This window comes from Thamnophis elegans, chromosome 2, assembly GCF_009769535.1.
Source record: "Thamnophis elegans isolate rThaEle1 chromosome 2, rThaEle1.pri, whole genome shotgun sequence".
In the NCBI taxonomy this organism is placed as follows: domain Eukaryota; kingdom Metazoa; phylum Chordata; class Lepidosauria; order Squamata; family Colubridae; genus Thamnophis; species Thamnophis elegans.
This window is the reverse complement of record NC_045542.1, coordinates 120,848,035-120,870,575: the sequence shown is the minus strand read 5'-3', so window position 1 is coordinate 120,870,575 and position 22,541 is coordinate 120,848,035. Positions and strand designations below refer to the sequence as shown.

The window sequence follows — 22,541 nt, the reverse complement described above, 5'->3', positions numbered from 1 at the left end:
CTGGACTAGCTGAAGCCGCCGGATGCTCTTCAAGGGCAGCCCCATGTAGAGCACGTTGCAGTATTCCAGCCTCGAGGTCACGAGGGCGCGAGTGACTGTTGTGAGAGCCTCCCGATTCAGGTAGGGTCGCAACTGGCGCACCAGGCGAACCTGGGCAAATGCCCCCCTGGTCACAGGTGACAGGTGGTGATCAAAGGTCAGCTGTGGATCCAGGAGCACTCCCAAGTTGCGAACCCTGTCTGAGGGGTGTAAAATTTGGCCCCCCAGCCTGAGCGATGGATGGATACAGCTGCGTATCGTCCGCATATTGGTGGTATCTTATCCCGTGCCTCCAAATGATCTCGCCCAGCGGTTTCATGTAGATGTTAAATAGTACGGGGGACAGGACCGACCCCTGCGGCACCCCATATGTTAGGGGCCTCATGGTCGATCTCTGTCCCCCGACCAACACCGACTGCGACCTGTCCGAGAGGTAGGAGGAGAACCACTGCAAAACAGTGCCTCCCACCCCCACCTCCCGCAGTCGTCGCAGAAGGATACCATGGTCGATGGTATCGAAAGCCGCCGAGAGGTCAAGGAGAACCAAGATGGAGGCGTGGCCTCCATCCCTGGCTCTCCAGAGATCATCGGTCAATGCGACCAAAGCGGTTTCTGTGCTGTAACCAGGTCTGAAGCCGGACTGGAAGGTCCCTTCCATCTCTGTTATTCTGTTCATTTATTTAATTATTACATTTACTGTACATATAATATGCACCTCTCTCAAAATGTAAAGTCAGTTACAAAGATGAGATAAAATAAAATGCCTTCAATTCTTTGCTGTAATAATAATAGTATTGTTAAAGAAATTAATTTTAATAATAGAAATATTGCCACCCCCCCCCCCCCCCCATAACAGCCCTTAAGGTCAAAAAGTGGGTCAAAATCACCACTTCAACTTCCATAACTGAAAGCCAATTACTACTCAAATCTGGGTTTCCTCACTCCTAATTTAACACCTTAAGTATTACTCCAGGATCACCAATGTATACAAAATATGTGAAATGATATTTTTCCTATTCATGACTAATTTTCTCAGGTATCTCTATGATAGCATCTTTGTGGTTTTGGTTCTGTATGTTTTGCTGTGGGACTTTCATTTAGTCTCTCAATGCCATAAGGGCAGGGGTGAAATGCTACCAGTTTGGACTGGTTCACCCCAAACCGGTAGTAAAAAATGCTACCGGTTCGCCTGAATGTGGCGAACCGATAGTAAACAAAATACTAAAAAAAATGTTTTTAAAAAGTTCCGATGATCAGTTGTATGACTATCAGCTGCACTGCACGGTTTATATTCGCTAGAAAACAGGAAACCCTGCTCTCTAGCGGATCTAAATCATGAGGCACAGCTCATGATTTCCACCCCCTCACTGTTCTACTTACCTTTGCAGACTCAGAAAAGGCTTCTTAGTGCCTGCAGTGCACATGCACAGGAAGCGAACTGGAATCAGACTTCAGAGAATTTCACCCTTGCACAAGTACATAGTGTAATCTGATAATGCTGGGATAAAATCATATTTTGGTGCCTTCATTGGGAGATTGAGGGTTAAGGCAACTTCCATTTCATTCATTCCTTGTCAAGAAAAAAACATGGAGGGAAAAAACTTGTCTGAATGTTCCCAGAGGCTATAAAAACAGTGGATGCTGTGTTAACCTTTGCTAATCTCTGATTTATAATATTTTGCTAGCATTAATTTAGTTGTCAAAGACTCCTGTCTATTCTATATTTATGTGCCTAACTGGAAAACAGTTCAGTTCCAGCAATGGCAGCCTTAATCACTTTCTCTTATAACATGGAGGATTGTTATGGAAAAGGTTACTCCCATATCTAGACTACTTTGATTGTGTAAGCTTTCTTCTCCTTATAACTGTGGTTACATTGCTTTGGATATTTCACATCCAGCTGTATGCAGAGATAGCTTTAAGGTTGTTGTTGTTGTTGTTGTTGTTTTTCCTATTACCAGGATCTCTCACTTTCAGTCATGTGTTTTAAATAGGAATTAGAATGAACTTTCATGTGGTGAATTGTCTGTATTGGATGTGTATATGTATGCAGGTAGTCCTCAACCTACAACCACAATTAAGATTAAAATTTGTGCTGTAAAGTGAGAAATATGTTAAGTGCATTTTGCCCTGTTTTATGACTTTTTTCAACACATTTGTTAAGTAAATTACTGCAGTTCTTAAATTAGTAACATGGCTATTAAGTGAATCTGGTTTCCCCATTGATTTAGCTCATCAGAAGGTTGCAAAACATGACTCTGGGACACTGTAACAGGGGGTGGGTTCCGGCTTCTGCTACTGCCAGTTCACTCAGGGACACACTAAATATGCGCATGCATGCTATGCATGCGTGCGCAGTAGTAAAGCAATTGCTTTGGTGCATGTGCAGAAGCAAAAAAAGAAGATGGCGACACCTATGGCAGCACCAATAAAACTGGTTCAGGGGCGTGGCAGGCCGAGTTACTACCTATTCGGTCGACCCCCATCCAAACCGGTAGGAACTCACTCCTACATTGTAACTGTCATAATGTGAGTCAGTTTTCAAGCATCCTAATGTAAATCATGTGACCATGGGGAGGCTGCAAGGGTCCAATGTGACTGTTGTGAATAATGGTCATGAGCAGTATGAGTTCCAGATCCCGGTGCAACCAGTACGGTGCAATGGGGCCTGGCGTCCACCACATGAATGGACACAGTGCGTGCATGCATCCTTACCTCCTGTGATGCTCCACGACGCCTCTGTGACACTGCTCGGTGGAGCATGCACAGGCGCCATATGTTCCATGTGCGTGTGCGGAAGCACCAAAGAGCTCAAATACCGGTAAGGAGTGCGGGCGGGTGGGCCCTCCAGAACACCGTACTGGAATGGTACCCAGTGCTCCCGGCAGGCACCGGTACGCCTGTACCGGGGCATTCTGGTCGTAACTCACCACTGGTCATGAGTCACTTTTTTCAGTGCCGTTGTAACTTCAAACGGTCAATAAGTGAACTGTTATATGTTGAGGACAAACTTTACATGGCAAGCTCTGTTACAAATATAATTTGAAAATGAAAAATGCAAACGGGAAGTTTTGAAACTAATGCATGAGGGTGACGTGACCCTAGTCCGGAAAAACCTTTGTTTTGAGTAGTAATAGTCTCTGAACAAAATAGTGGGGAATAAGGCAACAAAAAGTGCATGGAACTTCTTCCATCTCCCAGGGTTTCCTTGGGAAGTGCCAGGGAATGTGGAGCATAGTCTGGCAAGCTGGACCCACAGAGAATACCATGTACTGTTGACAAAGGACAGCACTGAGTTTTGTCATTTTCTTGGCCTAACAACACATCTATTTCAAACTGCACCTGTATACCACTTGCTTCAAATTGCTGGCCATTTCATAAGGCCACACACATCCCTGGTATCTGGGCAGGGATGCCAGAGAAGCCTTCCAATTCTTCTCCCCCCCCTCCCGTACTTTGGATTTGTTTTGTATTTAGGTGTATGAAAGACGAAAGGTGATCGAAAACAAACATAGGAACTCTTTGCAGGGAAATCAAGCATAAGAATTGGCTGGGTTCCTACCTTGAAGCAAGTCGGTGTAACTATGGTTTATTAAATAAATCACAATTAGCTGGGATCACATATCCCATTAAGCTAAAAGCAAGCAAACCACATTTTGTTTTATAACTCACTTGAAAGCAGCTTTAAATGTTTATCTTCGGGATGTTCCGTTCCATTGATCTGAATGGAATTATTCTAAATCTGCTCCTTCCACTCTAAATAGCTTAAAGTAAATATGCGTGCAGTGACAAGAGTGGAGCTGATATCATAGATCTATTATCCACAGGCCAACAAGCCATTACAGGTACAACAGGTCAACATAAATTTATTTTAGGGTATTTGGCTGTTTGGCACTGATTAGAGTGACATTAACTGATATGTCTGACTCATAACATAATCCTAGTATCCTGGCTGTGTGCTTATCCGTAAAAATGCGTAACTGCAGAAATATTTCTTCCCCATTTGTATCAGTGAACCAAAAACTTCTATTTTGCAGATATGTTCAAATCTCTTAATGTTATTAATCCAAACTATATACACATCCAAAAATGGAATTACATATTTGGACTCGGAGAGAGGTCTATTCTTCGAGACACTCAGTTTCAAAATGCCTAAATTGCCTGTTTTTGACAGAGTGGATAAAAGATTTAAAACAAAAAACAAAAACCTATGAGATTAATAGACACACAGTTTATATGGCTCCCCAAGAATCAAGAGTCTGGTAGGATCTTTTTTGATTATCACACTTTAAACATAGGCTTTTGTGAAATCATCAGTTGTGTTGGACATCCAAATTAATGTTGTTCACTATATATTTTGAAATGATTTAAGGGGGAAAATTGAGTGACTATCAGCAGCAGTTGTAAACTGAATTAGAGTTGAAAGGTTTAGCTATTGTAGGGCTTTCTGACATAATCTATTGATTCTCATTCATGTATCAAATGAAGATAAGTGTACGGTACAAATGATAATATTCAATATACATATTGCTGAATATTATGATTCTACTGAATTTTTATTTTAGCATCGTTGACCCCATACCTTCATTTTAAAAAAATATATCATTATTTTCTTTCCTCCAGCTAGCCATGATAAATGGAAATAGATCTTTTTACAAAATACTGTTAAACCTTCTCTTTATTCAGCTGTTGTTCCATTTTGTTGTGTATACAAAAGCTGTTTAACTCTGAGTGGGATATATTGGGATAAACAGGAGAGGGTCGTTACTGTGTCTTTTTGTGGCATTTTCAAAATAATTCCTGTATTTATTCTTTTTATAGACAAAATGTTCTATAAAATATGCAAATGTATCTCCTTTGTTTTGCTTTTCTTTTCTGGCCTAAGATACACTAATAATACAGCTTTAACGTCAAATTCTATTTCTACTGATCATAAAAGTTGGGATTCTGTGTTGTTAACAATGTATGGAAGTCTCATGGAAAAGATAGATGGCTCAAAATCTGTATAATGTGCATGAAATAATCTTTTTTTTTTTTTAAAAAAAAGGGGGATTGCTTGAGTTTGTGTTTGAGTTTATTATTTATAGGCCGCCCTTTTCCCTGAGGGGACTCAGGGCGGCTTACAATTTATAGGGAAGGGGGGGTACAAGACAATAAAACAATAAACATGAAAACAGTGCAAGTAAAAATAAAACACAACATTCATCATTCGGGTGGGGGCAGGTTACGATCTTTATCCCCAGGCCTGGCGGGATAGCCAGGTCTTGAGGGCTGTGCGGAAGGTCTGGAGGGTGGTGAGGGTACGAATCTCCACGGGGAGCTCGTTCCAGAGGGTCGGAGCTACTACTGAAAAGGCTCTCCTCCGCGTAGTTGCCAGTCGGCACTGACTGGCAGATGGAACTCGGAGGAGGCCTAATCTGTGCGATCGAATAGGTCGCAGGGAGGTAATTGGCAGGAGGCAGTCTCTCAAGTACACAGATCCACTGCCATGAAGGGCTTTATGGGTGGTAAGTAGGACCTTGAAGCGCACCCAGAGATTAACAGGTAGCCAGCGCAGCTCGCAGAGGATGGGTGTTATGTGGGCGAACCGAGGTGCGCCCACGATCACTCGCGCGGCCGCATTCTGTACTAGCTGAAGTCGCCGGATGCTCTTCAAGGGCAGCCCCATGTAGAGCACGTTGCAGTATTCCAGCCTAGAGGTCACAAGGGCCCGAGTGACTGTTGTGAGAGCCTCCCGGTTCAGGTAGGGTCGCAACTGGCGCACCAGGCGAACCTTGCCAAATGCCCCCCTGGTCACAGCCGTCAGATGGTGGTCGAAAGTCAGCTGTGGGTCCAGGAGGACTCCCAAGTTGCGAACCCTATCTGAGGGGTATAAAATTTGACCCCCCAGCCTGAGTGATGGAGCACTAACCAAATTATTGGGAGGGAAACACAACAACCACTCGGTCTTCTCCGGGTTGAGTACAAGCTTGTTAGCCCTCATCCAGTCCCTAACGGCTTCAAGACCCCGGTTCATCACGTCCACCACTTCATTGAGTTGGCACGGGGCGGACAGATACAACTGCGTATCGTCCGCATATTGGTGGTATTTTATCCCGTGCCTCCGAATGATCTCGCCCAGCGGTTTCATGTAGATGTTGAATAGTAGGGGGGATAAGACCGAACCCTGCGGCACCCCATATGTTAGGGGCCTAGGGGTCGATCTCTGCCCCCCCACTAAGACTGACTGCGACCTGTCTGGGAGGTAGGAGGAGAACCACTGTAAGACAGTGCCTCCCACCCCCACCTCCCGCAGTCGTCGCAGAAGGATACCATGGTCGATGGTATCGAAAGCCGCTGAGAGATCAAGGAGAACCAGGATGGAGGCATGGCCTCCATCCCTGGCTCTCCAGAGATCATCGGTCAATGCGACCAAAGCGGTTTCTGTGCTGTAACCAGGTCTGAAGCCGGACTGGAAGGGGTCAAGGTAGCTTAAAGAAGAAAAACAGCTCTAAGGCTTATTATTTTCAACATTGTGTTATAAAGCAACATTTCTCTGTTTTTTCTTTAGAAATGGTGCAACAATAGACGGGATGCAATATTGCTACTAGGGAAGCAAGGAAGGGCAATAAATCTTAAGTTTAAATTTAAATCTAAATTGCAAGCATGATATAATTACAATGTCATTACAAATCAGAAAGACTGATGGTGTTGGTCTTTTGGCTACACCTTTATTTGCAACTTGCTGCAATCTGATGAAAGCAATGATGTGACTTTGCAAGGTGGGGGGGAAGGGGGCTGATAAATATCTGTGTCTTTTTGTACATCTTTTTCCCAGATGCATGCATTTTTTTGGCAATTTTCTGTATGAAATCTGGATACATATTGTGATTTTGAAATGGCACCAGAGAAAAGTGTCATAGAGCAAGCCATTGGTGATGGATAAGCCCTTTTGGTGAAAGCATTGACATGGACTCTGCTTGACATGTTAGTTGTGTTTTCAATAGTTATGTATATAATATTCCTTTAGTGGTGTCGGATAAAGAAAATACGTTTTATTTTGTGATTTTTCTCTACGAAGAAAAATGTGCAGTTGTCACTTTTCGTAATGAAATTATTATTGGAGTATACATCTTCTGACTGCCTGATCAGTTGTTATGGAATCAAAATGAGTGCATACACACGCATACACTATGCAGAGACACTGCTGGTATGTTTGGAGAATGATGCCCTTGGAAGAAGAAATAGAAAGCATTTGATGTTTTGCCTAACACATACACATTCTGTTCTGGTCTGTCAGCCTCTTCAGCAGCTAAATAAGAGGAGGAAGAGGCATGGGAGTCAGGGTCAACATCAAGGCAACCTGAGAACTCTGAGTGGGAAGAGGGAATGGAGCTGGCAGAGAGAGAGAGAGAGAGAGAGAGAGAGAGAGAGAGAGAGAGAGAGAGAGAAGTGGAGCCTGGGCCAGCCGTCAACCCTCAGATGGAGAGTCAACAACCTTCCAGGTCTGGAGGTGGCTGATGAGGAAAAGGAGGAACTGCTGGGTCCAGTGCCTGATGCACAAATGCGCAGAAAGCAGAGGAGAGGAGTGCAGTGGAAATCCGTGGGCTGATCCTTGGGAAGGAAGAGTCACCACTGCTAGCGAAGCCCTTACCTAGCTCAGGGGATAAAAGGCAGGGGCAGAGATGAATATATGTGGCAGACAACTATTCATCTTCTGGCCGGATGAGCTTGTTAGCCTGCGTTGAGAGAAAAACCTTTTGCCGGGGCTGCTGGTGCTCCTAATAAAGGAATCTGAGTTAACTTCAGAGGGCTTGTTGTGTTTGGAGAGCTGGGTCAGAATACATTTTCTGCCTCTGTTTTAAGGAGGCTGCAGAACTGCAGTATGTTCTGACTGGAAGATACATAATCTGAAAAGGTGTAGTATGGAAGAAAGTTTGCTCTCATGGCATGAGAAGCATCAGAGAGGAAGATGGGTACAGAAGTGAGCTATCAGGATTCAGCTGATGGGAACAAGTAGGTAGAAACTTCATTGCTTATGATTGTATGATAGCATTTCCCACCACATTTTAGCTAATCACGAGCTGTTTAAATGGATTATCCCCAGCCTACACGCTGAATAACACCTGGGAGGTGCTGTACTTGTGCCTTTACATTACATTAAAGTTCATTAATTCTGATGTTCCCACAGCAAGAATTTAAAGACAGCAACGAGCTCATTCACCAGGTGGACAGTTGTCTTTTTCTTATTTCCAAAATGGTTCTCAGTCTTTGAACATCTGCTTCGCTAATACCTTCCCTCATACCTCCCCTTCCCTTCCTCTTAATTAAATCCAGATGATGACAGATGGGGTGGAACCAGTACCTTAAACTTCATTTGCTAATGTGTCTTGTAGTCTCGACAACTAGCAAATTAAAAGAAACTGATCTTGACAATGAGGAATGAAGACTCCTCCTCTTCCTCCAAACTGTTTCTCCCCGCTCCTAATGTTTGCATTCAGTACAATGCCAGGGAAGTATTTTCATCTTTGAATACACAGAGTGGCCAGAACATTTCGACTGCCATACTTGAGAGGCATCTTCTTTAGTAAGTATTTAAAGTTATGGAGGAACTGACCAGGGCTACTTATGACTCAGTTTCAAACGTTCTGATGACTGGGCACCCGTCCCTTCATAATTACATAATTGCATTTGGGGTACTCAGAGGCCCAATCACATTTATGGTCATCTGCAGTGCCCATTAGTTACATGACTGTGATTTATGACATCTTTTTGCTGGAAACCAGTATTTACTTCCAGTTTCCAGTAAAAAATGCCCATTGCAGAGAATAGATTTACTTAATGACCAGGGTATTCACTTAAAACCATGATGATTCACTTAACAATCTCTGCAAAAGAGGTGGCAAAATCAGGCATGGGCACGTGGTGACCCATTTCATTACTGGCATGACTTACTATCATAATTCTGAGCTCAATTATAGTTGTAAGCTGAAGACTACCTGTATGAGCTTTGTAAAGGAATGTATAATCAGAGTTCAATGTTTTCAGTCTTCCTAGGCCATTATCCATTCACAAAGAAAAAAAATCAGTTAAGAAATAAGATATGGGTTGATAGCTAAAGGATAATAGAGTGTCTTATGGAAGCTCAGAAAATGCCATTCTACTGCATTTAAAAGCAAGAATATTTGAAACCAGTCCTAGTTCATCATGAACACATTTATTATCACATTAACTATGAAAAAAAATAAAGTTCACCATGAATATGCAAACAAGAAGCTGCATTTCTTTGTTTTGTAAACTATAAGCAAATCACATGGTTTAGGATAATTGTAAGAAATCACAAATGTATGCTTTGAGTATTTGTGGAATATATTAAATTCTGAATTGTCTTCTTAAAAGCAATTAACAGATAACATTCCACTTACCCAACTTATTGTGTCACTATAAATTGAATTCACTCCGATAGCAATCATATAACATTTCTGACTTTTTCAGATGTTGATTGCAAGCTAATTTTGTGGAAAATCATTTATTCCTATTCAATTCCTATTCTATCACTAAAAGTCAATAGTATAGTATTATCTTTAGAGGTGCCCTTACATTCTCTGCCCTTATCTGGAATTGTAATAGCTTATCAAGTTTACAGAGCTGTCTCACTACTTGAAGTTGTGTGACATCTCTGTTTAATAACTAAATATAGCCAGTGAAATTCTATTCTTTACAAAGGAGAACCACAGATCAAAGTCACTTTTGAAATCTAAAAATAGGAGTTAAGTATGTTCCATATAGCTCATAATGTATCTTCCTTCTTTCAATGAGATGGGATTAGCTGCAAGCTAAATCCTGAAAAATGAGCCATGTAGTTATTTGTCTCAATCCATGAGACAGAACACACCATTACTGACTGATTCAGGGTAGAATTATGGAGCAAGATCTTGACAAAGGTGCTCATGTATTACTTGAAGATAGATGAAGCCGTCCCACATCAGAATGGGTGATACCAAAATGATGGATGCATACACAATGATGCCATTATGAAATGCCACCCCTACATTCTTTCACACCAACATCTAATGCAAGAATAGAAGTGATTGAATGTATATGACTGTCCCATCCTAATCATATCATCATTTTCTCATGTCTCATTCTGCAGAACCTATGTGCAGTAGAGATCCCTGTTGCTTGACTTAAATTCTTGGAAAGTGGGTTATTAAATTTAAAAAGGAAGGAATTGTTAATTTTTTTGCCTTGGATTATTTTTCTCTTGCTAAGAAATCATAGGTTTAAAGGGGGGTTGTTAATATTAATGCTCAGATAGCTCAGGGACACCTTGCATCATATGTTAGATGTAATTTGTAATAGTCCACTGATCACATATTGTACCTGTTTAAGTATTATTTTAAGTATTAAGTATTTAAGTATTGAGTATTATTAGCATTTCTTTACTACAGTTATAATGCATATGTCCCCCTTTGATTTTGGAAATTTTAGCGAAGTCCATGCAATAGTTTACAACAGATCTGCACCAGGGGTAGGTTCCTGAACCAGTTAGTACTGGTTTGCTGTGCACCCGCTTTGAACTCACCAGGCTCAAGGCTGACTGAGCCTTCCATCCTTCCAAGGTAGGTAAAATGAGGACCCAGATTATTGGGAGCAATATGCTGACTCTGCAAACCACTTAGAGAGGGCTGTAAAGCACTATGAAGCAGTATATAAGTCCACGTGCTATTGCTAATGCTAATGCTATCCCAGTCACACTCATACTGTTTTATGCAAGATAGAATCCTCTAATCTAGACAATATTTTACTAATTGATATCCACCCAACTAAGAAATGGAATTATCATATGAACATTTTGGACTGGATTTAGACTAATACTCTTATCTCTACTTCCAGTGATTAGCAGCCTCACATCATTCAGTGTTCTTATAATGTGTATTGATCATCTTTAGTAGCTACAAGTAATAACCTGCAGCTTGGAGTATATAGTCCCAATATCATTCTGTTTTATAAAGCTATTCCAATTGTGCATACTCCTGAATGCCCCATTATAAATCCCAGGACACCAAGATTAATAGTACTTCTGATGCTTTAAGCTGAAAAAACAAGATCAAGCAAATAAATGGACAGAGTAGCAGCATCTTAACTGTGAAGGTAATTTCCCCTGGAGACTCAGTGGATTGCTGTTCTAATCACATAAAGAACAATGAAACAGAGTCAAAATGTAAAATAGAGATCCCAAAGAAAAAGAAGCACCAAGTTTTGATAATGATAACAATAAAAGTATTTCAAAATAAGCATATTATGTTTCTATTTTTAGGAGCCTAATGCATTGCTTAGGTTTTCAGTATATTTCAACAACCTTTTCTTCAGAAATTAATTAATATCCAGGTTTAATTGCTCTAATCTCTATTATCACACTTTAATCTGGAAAAACAATATGTGAAAACAGATTTTTTTTCCTTAAATTATCTTTGTGCAAGTTTTCTTTTAAATATGAAGGGGCATATAGGAAAGAAAACCCACCCTACATTTGTTAATCACTCTATTAATATCCTTTAAAAAAAACAAATCACAAGGGAGCATATCCCTGTGTGTTTCTGGGTGCTGCTTTGAGAGACCCAAAGAGAGGAGGATGGGAAAAACAAACAAGAGAAAGTTATAAATTTCACATGCATTTGTTCTGGGTAGCACACTAAAGCAACAACACATAGCCCTGAAGGCTCCCTGAGAAGAGATAGTATTCCCATCCTTCTTTGCAGCCTTTTCTCTGGCCCGCCAGCTTTTCTACCAAGAAATGAAGCACAACTCTATTTCACAGTAATCATAAATTAATGTAAAGCTTGCAGCTCCGTGCAGAGCCAGGCAGAGGTGTTGAGGGAGAAGCATCCAGCGCCATGTGAGCCAGACAGGGTAAAAGACGGCAACCCAAGGAAGATGTTTGCTGTTTCTCTCAAGTGTCGGCTGGGGGTGGTGAGACATCGCAAACAAGGTACTGGGGAGCCGGGGGTTACGGTAGCCTCTATGCAAGAGAGAGATTCTGTGGAGTGGAGATTGGGGGGGGGGGGGGCGATGGACTGTTTTATTTGGGGGGAGCAGTAACTGGACAAGAGCAAACTAGGTGCCTTATTTCTTCCGTTTGCCGTGTGTTAGGAGAAGGGAGGATGCAGATAACCCCCCCCCCCTAAATTTATAAAGGAAGAATCTCAGTGCTTTATTATTAATACATGAAAGGTGTCTTCGCCATATTGCAGAACTTAAATGCATGCCTGCTGTATATTTTTCATTAGAGGGTTTATTTGTGTATTGCAAAGACATGTATAAACCGTTCTTTCCCCCACAGCATTGGTTCGGTCTTTGAAGTTGCTTGGCAATTGTTTGTTGAGCTGAGAGAAAGCAGTTGAGAAAGAGGGGGGCGGAAGGCACAGGGGGCAGAAAGAACCTTTCGGTAATCACAAGAGAAATTGTTGCCCGGTTGAAAACTGTTAATAAAGACAAGGAATTATTGGCATAAATTCATTTCGTGTCACCCACAGCATCACATCATGTGAATTGACCTCCCCTGGAAGCAAAACTATGCTAGTGTTGCTTGCAAATCTTTTAATTTCAGAAGTGTTAGAAAGAGACTGATTTCAGAACTTTATTGTTGGAATACGCTCTTCCCCCCCCCCCCCACACACACACCCAGTTCATTTTATTGAACTCTGGTACATGTTTTGATGGTGGTGTTATTTTTCATAACCTAGACATTTCTTTTAGGGAAAAGTGGAAAACACAATTTGACATCCCTTCCATGTTTTGAACTTCAAATCTCTCCAGACTGTATTTCTGAGCTTGATAGTCCTAAATGTTTGAAGGTTTTCAGGTTGCCAATTTCTACCCTAAGACACTGTCATGGAGTGTAAAAGGAAGTTTGAGAAGTTGCAAGCATCTAGTATAATGCTTGTTACAACCTTGGGGTAGTCCGGATATTGTTGATTTCTTGGAAGATAAAGGCTCTGCTTCGTCTCCGTATTGACAATTGTAATGCCTGACGTGGAGTGTTGATGTCAGCTGGTTCCTTCACCTTTAGTTATTATAAAGCTTCTAATTCTTAAATTTGGTCAAGCTGAGCTGCATGATATCATGCAAAGTTCCTGGCACCATTACCGAAGTCTTTCTTTGGAATGTTCTTCAACTTCCATACCAAATACCAACTGAACTTTATCATTACATGAATCACTATTAGTTGTACCTCATTCTATTTTATAGGCATCCTTTCTGGGCTCCCTCTCTTTAATGTCTTCTCGTTCACAGCAACAAAGTCTTCCAATTTGCCATAAGAAAAAACACTAGATTTGAACTTCATATTAGGATAGAAAAATAGTGTGCTGGTTAGGAAGTTGGAGAATTGTATATAGATGTGTCTGGGCTAGAGAAGGTTGACATTCAAAGATGATTTAATGTAAAAGCTCCAGGAGGCAGTCATCTAAATTACTAAGTTGTCAAGCTTTGACAGACTGGCAAAATCATGAAAGAAGGGCCACTTGGATTTCTAGATAGATCTTTATAGCTAATAGGGTAAGGAATAAGCCTATCAAAGCAGTTCTCCAGATCAATTTATATCTAGCATAATTGAGGGAGACTTACCTTGAGCCTCCTCATATTTCTCCCTTCCTTGTACTGAGGAAATTTTTTGGGAGGTAACAATCCTATTTCCTCTTATAATGTCTTTCTTTATCTTCAGCATTTCGGAGTCAATTAGAAGCCAAAAACAATGAAATTCAGTCCTAATGCTAAAACTTTGGACTCTAATGAAACTCATACCCAATGTGTTAATCTCCTGTGTAACAGCTAGAATTTTAAAATATGAGCTGATAGTCAGAGAGAATAAAACATGAAAAATAGTGGACTTCAAATCCTCTCAACACTGACATGCTCTTTCATCCTCCTTCTTTAATATAGAGGAAATAAACTGCATACAGTGGATACTAGGAAGTAATTCATTTGTAGTTACTGGGAACTAACATTTATATAATGGGAAGACAGCATCTAGATCAAACTCAAGGGATGCTTAGAAATGGCCCGCAAAGGATTGGTCCATGGTGCCTCTGTCAGCATGCATCCCTCCTTAGCTCTGTTTTCACTGGCAGAGGGTTGCAGGAGGCTATCGCAGCCGGAAACAGAGTTTGGGAGCTCGTTTTCACTGGCAGAGCGCTCAGGCCACCAGAGGCATCCCTGACATGAGTGATGTTGAGCTGGCCATGCCCAGCCTAGTCAACCTCCCGAGGTCAAACACAACCCTGATGTGGCCCTCAATGAAATCGAGTTTGACACCCGATCTAGACAAAAAGAGTATTTCACAATTCATAGACACTGCCAAGGCATGATCAACATTCATCCTTTTGAAATAAACCGGGCTTAGAAACCCCTCATCAGACTTTTCAGATCCAGTTTCAAATCCCCTTGAAGATCATTTCTCTCCTACCGCAAAGGGTTGTTCAAAGGATCAGCATCTGGTGGCATGTGTGCCAGAGGTGGTTGCTGCGGGTACGGCCTGGTACGGCTGTACTGGTAGTGGCCCAAAACAGCTGAGAGCGTACTGGTACGGTGGCTCATTTTGTAATGGCAAAATCAGGGTCTGCCTTTCTACTTACGTAAGAATAGGAGACGACACCTTTTCCAGAGAAGAAAGGTTTATTATTATTGAATGCATTCAAGAGACCAGTAGATTTCCACCTAACTGATCTGACTTAGGTACATTTTGACAGAGGTTTTATACCTTTGAAATGGTTATTACAAATCATATAGACGTCATATAGGCGTGCACTAATCCAGGTCATAACTTCTCACCTAAGTCAGCACAAGGTTATTTCAGGTAAATTACAAATATTTAAGGAAAATTACAATACATGATTCCCAAACCACAATAGGGAAGTAAAGTGAAACTAAAAGAGAAGTGAATCTTAGTTACTCATGCAGAAAAAGGAAAGGTCAGAACGCCACTCAGATATATTGCTAAAAATATGGTTAACCTATAGCTTGTTTACAAGTTGAACTTTGATTATCCTAAACTGCGCTCTATGACTAAGATAATGTGGTTAAACTGCCCACCCAGTTTTCCTACTTGCGAAAAAACTATTTTCCTGTGTTTCAAGCAGAAAGAAATATGTTCCTTATGTCTGTTCTTTAGGTGAAAGAGCATAAGCAGAGTTTTTAATTTTGAAGTTTTGAGTTAGAAGAAGACAAGTAGCCTGATTAAGTATTGAGGGGTTCAATGGTGGACCCCATGCTGTTTCATTCCCCCCTGTTGAAACTTCACCCAATCCTAAGATTATTGTGGAGTTTCATAAGTATCAGGCTCCCTATTGCCTATGAGCCCCACATACTCATGTTCCTCTCCTGTGTGTCCCATAAGTGTCAGGACCTTGGCAGTGGCCCGTTTTTCCACCAGGAGAGATAAAGTACTGCTGATAGCACGGACAAAAAGTGGCATAATGCAGGGAATGATTATACATCCTGCTGCAATCAGGCCAATAAAAGTAATGATAGCCTGCCATCCGGGCAATTTTGACAACCAAGAGCTAAAATATGAGGCGAGATTCAATCCTTTCCATTCTTGTCCTGGGAAATGAGTGAGCTGTCCCATTTCCGTGGTCAGCTGTTTAATGACACTCCCAGTTTCATCAATTTGAAGGCAACAATTTGATAAGTTGAACTTCCCACATACTCCTCCTTCTCTTGCGAGGAGGTAATCGAGAGCCAATCGATTTTGGTATACTGCAGTACGAAGTTTGTCCATGGCAGTGGAGAGAATATTCAAGGATTTGTCAATTCTCTCCCCAGCCAGGTCCAACACTGCCTGTAATCGCATGATTCTGTTTATCATGTAAATCGGGGTGCGGTAACCCCACGACCCATCTTCAGCCCATGTGGCCCTTCCATACGTGCATACAATTCTCTCTGAACTCCATGTATCTGATTTCTCATATTCAGTAAGTTCCTTGCAAGGAAAGTTAGAGAAGGCTGTGTTCACTTCTCTTTTCTGACGAATGGGATCGACTGAGTCATACACTGGAATTCCCAGCACCTGTCGTGATTGGATGGGTAATAAAAAGAAAGAAGGTTTTATCCACCCAAGAACACAGGAGCCCGCCCAGTCTGCAGGAAGAATTTCATAGGCAAGTGTGCCACAAATCCAATACATGTTCTCAGGGGCTTCCCATGGGCCAGATGAATACTGTGGCTCTTTTAGGTATGGTAAGAGTGAGAGATCAAACTTGGGGGGTTGAGAGAGATTAGATGGTGATGACCACTTGGTATAAGTATCATCCCATTCCCCTAAACAAATTAGATGACCCACAGGATATGATCCATTTCGAGAGAAACAGCTGTGGCCCACCAAATTTGTAGTTAGGGTGCAAACAATACCCGTATGCTGTGTTCGTTGAGTGAGGTTGCCTTTGAGGGTCATATTGTTATATACCTCTGGGGTTGCTTCGAGGGCTTCCCATGGCCATTTTTCTCCCATGTTAGTTCCTCCACAAACAAAGCAATTCTTAACAGTTAAGGCTTTTGCTACTTCTTCAGCCATTTCTACAAACAAATTCACAGCCTTAGGGCTAAGAGGAAGGGGTTCCTCTAACTTTCGAAGGTTATCATATACAGACCATCCTAATGACTTTTCCTCCCCTTCCTTCAAAGTTTCCACCCTTATTGTAATGTATGCCAGTGGGTCAGCCCCATTTCCATCAATGCCTATCCCATAACTTTCTTCCTCTGGGTGATTGCGGGACACTTCAAAAGCGACTGAGTTTGAATTTGGGAGGCGGCGAAAATTGGAAATCCTAGATGAGGAGAAGTAGGATAACCTCCTCCAGTATGTTGACAGACACAATCCCATCCTCTGCACGGGTTTCTTTTGTCCATGCGATCTGCACAAGGAGAATACAAATCCCGACTTGGATTCTGACATCCTTGGCAGTAGACATGGGATCGGGGACAGAGATACTTATGATTGTGGTAATAAGTTTGTCTCCATCCCTGACTTCCACAGCTTCTGTAAGCCACCCTATCCATTGCAGCACATACACCAAATGCTACGGTGATGGGCTTCTGTCCTTGTTTTAAAGCAGTAACTGTGGTGAGGTGGTAAAGCTGAGATTCCTTGGGGTTGTCAAGTAGGGCCAGGCCGGCCCATACACTGACTTTTATGCAAACTGGAGTGGTTGGTTGATAACAAACAAGCTGGTTTTTCTGAATGCAATAGTTATACATGGTACCGTTAGATACACATGTCTTTTTCTGAGGGGTGCAGTCCACTGGGGCCTGAGTGTGGTAGATCATTGTAACAATGGTACGAGGCCCCACCTTAGCTTTGGTAAGACATGGGCCACACTCATCCAGCCCTGGTGTTGCAGGCAGATAACATACCACCCCTTCAGATCCCTCACATTGGCTATAGAGATGGGGTTGCTTCCTTCCAAAAGTACAATTCGGAAGATTGAAGTTCTGACAGGATTTAGGTTTTCCCATTTTGAACTTTAAAGTATTTCCTCTTGTTCCCATTAGGCATGCAGTGCATTCCAATGGGGCAGGGGTTATAGGTCCCTTCCCATCTAATCCATCCTTCCCACCTTTGGGAAGAATGGATGTGGGATGGAGGTTCCTACCTGGTTGCAAGAGCGGCTCCAGAACCACCATCCCTTTTCCTTCTGCATTCAATGTGACTGTTGCCGTTCTGCTTATGATCTTACCAAGTGTCACAGCTCGGCACTGGTATGATTCCGAGTAATTAGAATGAGTGATCCAGACCTTCAAGCAACTAGATTTCTCATCATAATTACGTATTACGCCGAGGTGCCGAGTCTCGCTCAGTACCTGAGGTTTCATACTTGACAGATTCTCTTCATCTGACCACCATTGCAGCAACCACACATTTCTCACATTACCCATGATTTGACAATATATCCTCACCATGATCGGAAGCTGATCATTCGTTATGTCATATTTCATGTCCAAACTAAAATCAAGGGTGTCTGCTTACCCCGAGTCCTTGTCCTTTCCGGATAGGGTTCTGGGTATGGTCTCTGAATGGGCCTCAAAGTATGGCACATTATGGTTGAATTATAATATTCACTTGGTGCCCAAGTAACATTGGGGTCCAATCTACATTGCCAATAGTTCCTGGATCCCTCGGAACAGGGGGATAACCCTTCCTCTGGATGGCAATCTACTACCCAGCGTTTTACATAGGCAAAACCGAGTCCCTGTGTACTCGGGACCTTATAGAAGCAATGCCTACAAGGAGGAAAAGGCCCTGGTCCCATTTCTTCTAGCAGTGGTTCAGAAGTTACCTTTTACAGGGGAGTCATTCGTCACTGTGAGGGCCCTGACATCTGGTGTTTGTTGGGTGCCCTTTTTCCCATCCCTCACATGTGGTGGCTGCGAGGTACTCCCACTAATCACATTCCCCCCTTCAGGAAATGGGTCCTCATAATCAGGGGGAACCTCCCATATCTGTACTGGCGGCGCCCCTCGGGCGATCTTATTTGTCATGGTGGCATAGAAATAGAGAAAGTTAAGGAGAACAGAAACAGATAAGAGAAAAATCATGACTAAAATCGCTGGGATCAGACCATTCCTAATGCACGCAGTCTGGCGCAGACGGTGGTTGGAATCCATTGCCGGTCTTCCGCGTTGGACGGGGACGAAGGTTCCACGGGAGACGCGATGCGTTGCCTGTGCGATGGGTGTCGGCGGCACCTGGAGCGACACCTGCAGAGGGGTCTTCACCACCTGGCCGTAGAGCGATTGCTTCCCGTGAATCAGCAGGCGAGGTGGCGTCCTTCCTTCGTCTTCTCCTTTTGGCAGGGTGTAGAGGCTGGACAGAGTCCTTGGAAACAGTCTCACACGGGGTTGCAGCCAATTTCAGGCGTGTCCAATGGATCCAAGGCTTAATTTCAGCTACCTTAACAGCAAGGGGAGAACAAATAACAACAGTATATGGCCCACACCATTTGGGTTCCAAAGGCACTTTTTCCAGTCCTTTACCCAGACCTCCTGTCCTGGGTGGAAATTATGTACTGGAGTTACAATCACATGAGGACGACATGACAGCACATATTTTTGTAATTGATGGACAACAGTATTCAAGGCTTGCAACTGTTTGATTTTCACTGTGTCTGCCACTTGAGGAGTGGGCAACACCTGTGGACCAACCAAATTAGGAACCCTTCCATACATTAACTCATATGGTGAGACACCCAGCCCCCCTGTGGGTGCGCACCTCACGGCCAGCAACGCCATGCTGAGGGCATCTGGCCATTTCAGATGAGTTTCCTGACAAATTTTAGCCAATTTATTCTTTATAGTTCTATTAACTCTTTCAACGACACCCGCCGATTGAGCGTGGAAAGAACAGTGTAACTTCCAGGTAATCCCCAATACCTGGGCAACCCTCTGAGTGGCTGCATGAATGAACTCAGGCCCATTATCTGAAGAGATACGTGAGGGCAACCCATATCGTGGAATAACTACATTTAACAGAGTTCGGGTTACCTCCAAAGCTTTTTTCGTTCTAGTGGGAACACATTCAGGCCACCCTGTGTATGTGCAAACAACAACTAACATAGCAGTGTATGATCCCACTTTCGGCATGTCCGTAAAGTCGATCATTAAATAATCAAAAGGATAAGCCCCTCTAGGTTGGTGCCCAGGGGGAAGACTTGGGCCCTGACGTGGGTTATTAGCAGCACACACCTGACATCGAGAACAAACAGCAGCTGCTAGACTAGACAAATTGTTAATATAGACTTCCCTTGTTAAAGCCTTTCTCAAAGCTGTCTTTCCTAAATGTAAATGCCTATGCAGGGAAGAAACAACCTCCCATGCTAACTGCTGAGGTACAAACACCCGGTTGTCCGGCAGAGTCCACCACCCATTTACTAGTTCTGCCCCTATAGCTTCAGCTTGCTGGACTTCCGAGTGGCTATATGAGGGGGGTTCATCCTCTTGGTTCGGGATCCACAAAGTAAGGCAGTTAGCTTGCAGGGAGAATGGATCCAAAGCTGCTGCCCTTGCCACCTGATCAGCTTTGTGGTTTCCTCTTTCAGCTGTTGAAATCCCCTTCTGATGACCTCGTACATGCATAATGGCAACTTGTTTGGGGGCCCACACACTGTCCAATAGACGCAAAATTTGGGGTCCATATTTAATGTCCTTTCCTCCTGCTGTAATAAGACCTCTTTCTTTATACAAAGCTCCATGCACTTGAACTGTAAGAAAGGCATATTTGGAGTCTGTATAAATGTTGACACGTAGACCTTTTGCTAATTCCAACGCCCTAGTGAGTGCATGTAATTCTGCCAACTGGGCACTAGTTCCTGCAGGTAAGGGCTTGGCTTCCCATACATCATCAAGAGTAACTATGGCATAAGCTGCTTTCCTTACACCTTCATGGATAAAACTGGTTCCATCGGTAAAAAAGAGTTGCATCCGGGTCGGAAAAGGGTTCATCTTTCAAATCTGGGCGACTAGCATAGGTTTCCTCAATAGTTTGCAAACAATCATGAGAGATCTCAGAGTCTGGTTCAGGCAACAGAGTGGCAGGATTCAAAGCATATGACTGAACAAGCTTGATGAGGGGGTTATGTGTAATAAGCCCCTGATACTTCAACATACGTGGATTGGTAAGCCACAAATGGCCCTTCTGATCCAGAACGGCCCGAAGAGCATGGGGGGTGTAGATATTCAACTGCTGTCCAAAAGTAAGTTTATTTGCTTCCTGAGTAAGTAAAGCCGTGCCTGCTACAGCCTTAAGACAAGAGGGCCACCCTTTTGCTACCTGATCCAATTGTTTTGACAAATATGCAACTGGTCGATACCACGTTCCCATCTTCTGAGTTAACACCCCCACAGCCATATTCTGTTTAGTGTCCACAAATAAATGAAAAGGTTTGTCTAAATTAGGCAGTCCCAGACTTGGGGCTTGAGTCAAAGCATGTTTTAAGTTCAAAAAACTTTTCTGTTCCTCTTTTTCCCATCGCAAAGGTTCCTTTTCATTCCCTTTTGTAGCTTCATAAAGTGGCTTTGCTAACAAGGCGAAGTTAGGAATCCAAATGCGGCAAAATCCTGCTGCTCCTAAAAAGCCTCTCAATTCCTTCCTATTTCTTGGGGCTGGTAATTGACAAATGGCTTCCTTCCTTTCATGTCCCAAAGTTCTTTGCCCCTGCTGGATATCATATCCCAAATACCTAACATTCAACTGGACCAATTGTGCTTTGGCCCTAGAAGCTTTATAGCCTTTTTCTTGTAACAGAAGTAACAGGGCTTCTGTATTGGCATGACAGTCCCCTTCTGTTTGCCCTGTTACCAAAAGATCATCCACATATTGTAACACAACATCAGGAGGGGGTAAATCTAGAATTTCCAAGTCCGTAGCTAACGCCGCGCTAAAATGCGTTGGGGAATTTTTATATTCTTGTGGAAGGCGTGTCCAAGTATACTGCTGTTTCCTTCCTGTTGTCGGATTTTCCCATTCAAAGGCAAACAAGTGCTGGCTTTTTTTATGAATGGGTATAGAAAAGAAGGCATCTTTTAAATCAATAACTGAAAACCATTTAGCTTCTGGTGGAATTAACCCAAGTAACACATAAGGATTTGGCAACGTGGGATAAATTGTGACTGTTGAACTGTTGACCCGACGAAGATCCTGAGCCATTCGATATTTCCCTTCCCCTTTTGGTATAGGCAGAATCGGTGAATTCCATGGGGAGTCAGTGGGCACTAGAATCTTATAAGTCAGATACAGTTGTATGACTTCCTGAATAGCCTGCACAATTTCTCTTGGGTACCCCCTCTGGCGGATGCATACAGGAGGGCTCATTGGTAGTTCCTCAACAATGATAGGGGTGTGGTGAGCAGCAAAACCAGGGGGGTTATCTTCCGCCCACAGCCCAGGAACCTGGAACTCCCTCCATTTGTCTCCTGAGACTTCCTGCACCACCATGATTCTCCAAGCCTCTTCCTTAGGCATCTCTAAATTCACATTGCCATATTTCACTCCTACGGATCCCTTTTCATCAAAAAATATCTGTGCTCTAAGTTTGCAAAGTAAATCTCTACCCATGAGTGGAAGCGGACAGCTGGGCAGATAAACAAACTGGTGAGTCAACGTTTTTCCTCCCGTTGTGCATAATAGAGGCTCTAAAAGTGGCTGGGTTTGTGGTTTTCCTGTTGCCCCTTGAATGTTGATAGATTGAGAAGAAATATGTCCCAAGGGTTGGGTTAATACAGAGCGAGTCGCTCCTGTATCTACAAGGAAAGAAACTTCTTTGCCCCCCACATTCAGACAGACCATAGGTTCGGGGAGGCTAATCGAACCTACACTGCCCCGTCAATCCCACTCCTCAGCTTCTGCCAATCCAATCAAAGGAGTGTCGGGGGAAAATCCCTTGGCTTCTCTCTTTCGCAGGCCATCAAAGGGCTTCCTGAATGTTCCACGTCCCCTGAAGGTGTTGGGTCGGCTGAGGGAGAGATTTCTT

General features: G+C 42.9%; 1 protein-coding gene across 1 annotated transcript; it reads right to left on the bottom strand.

Moving 5' to 3' along the window:
- Positions 1 to 15,331: 15,331 nt before the first annotated feature.
- Positions 15,332 to 22,126, bottom strand: LOC116524007. The gene is given in 4 exon segments (XM_032239104.1): positions 15,332 to 16,087; positions 18,763 to 18,892; positions 19,895 to 20,484; positions 20,486 to 22,126. Coding segments are annotated over 4 exon segments (3,117 nt in total).
- Positions 22,127 to 22,541: the final 415 nt, after the last annotated feature.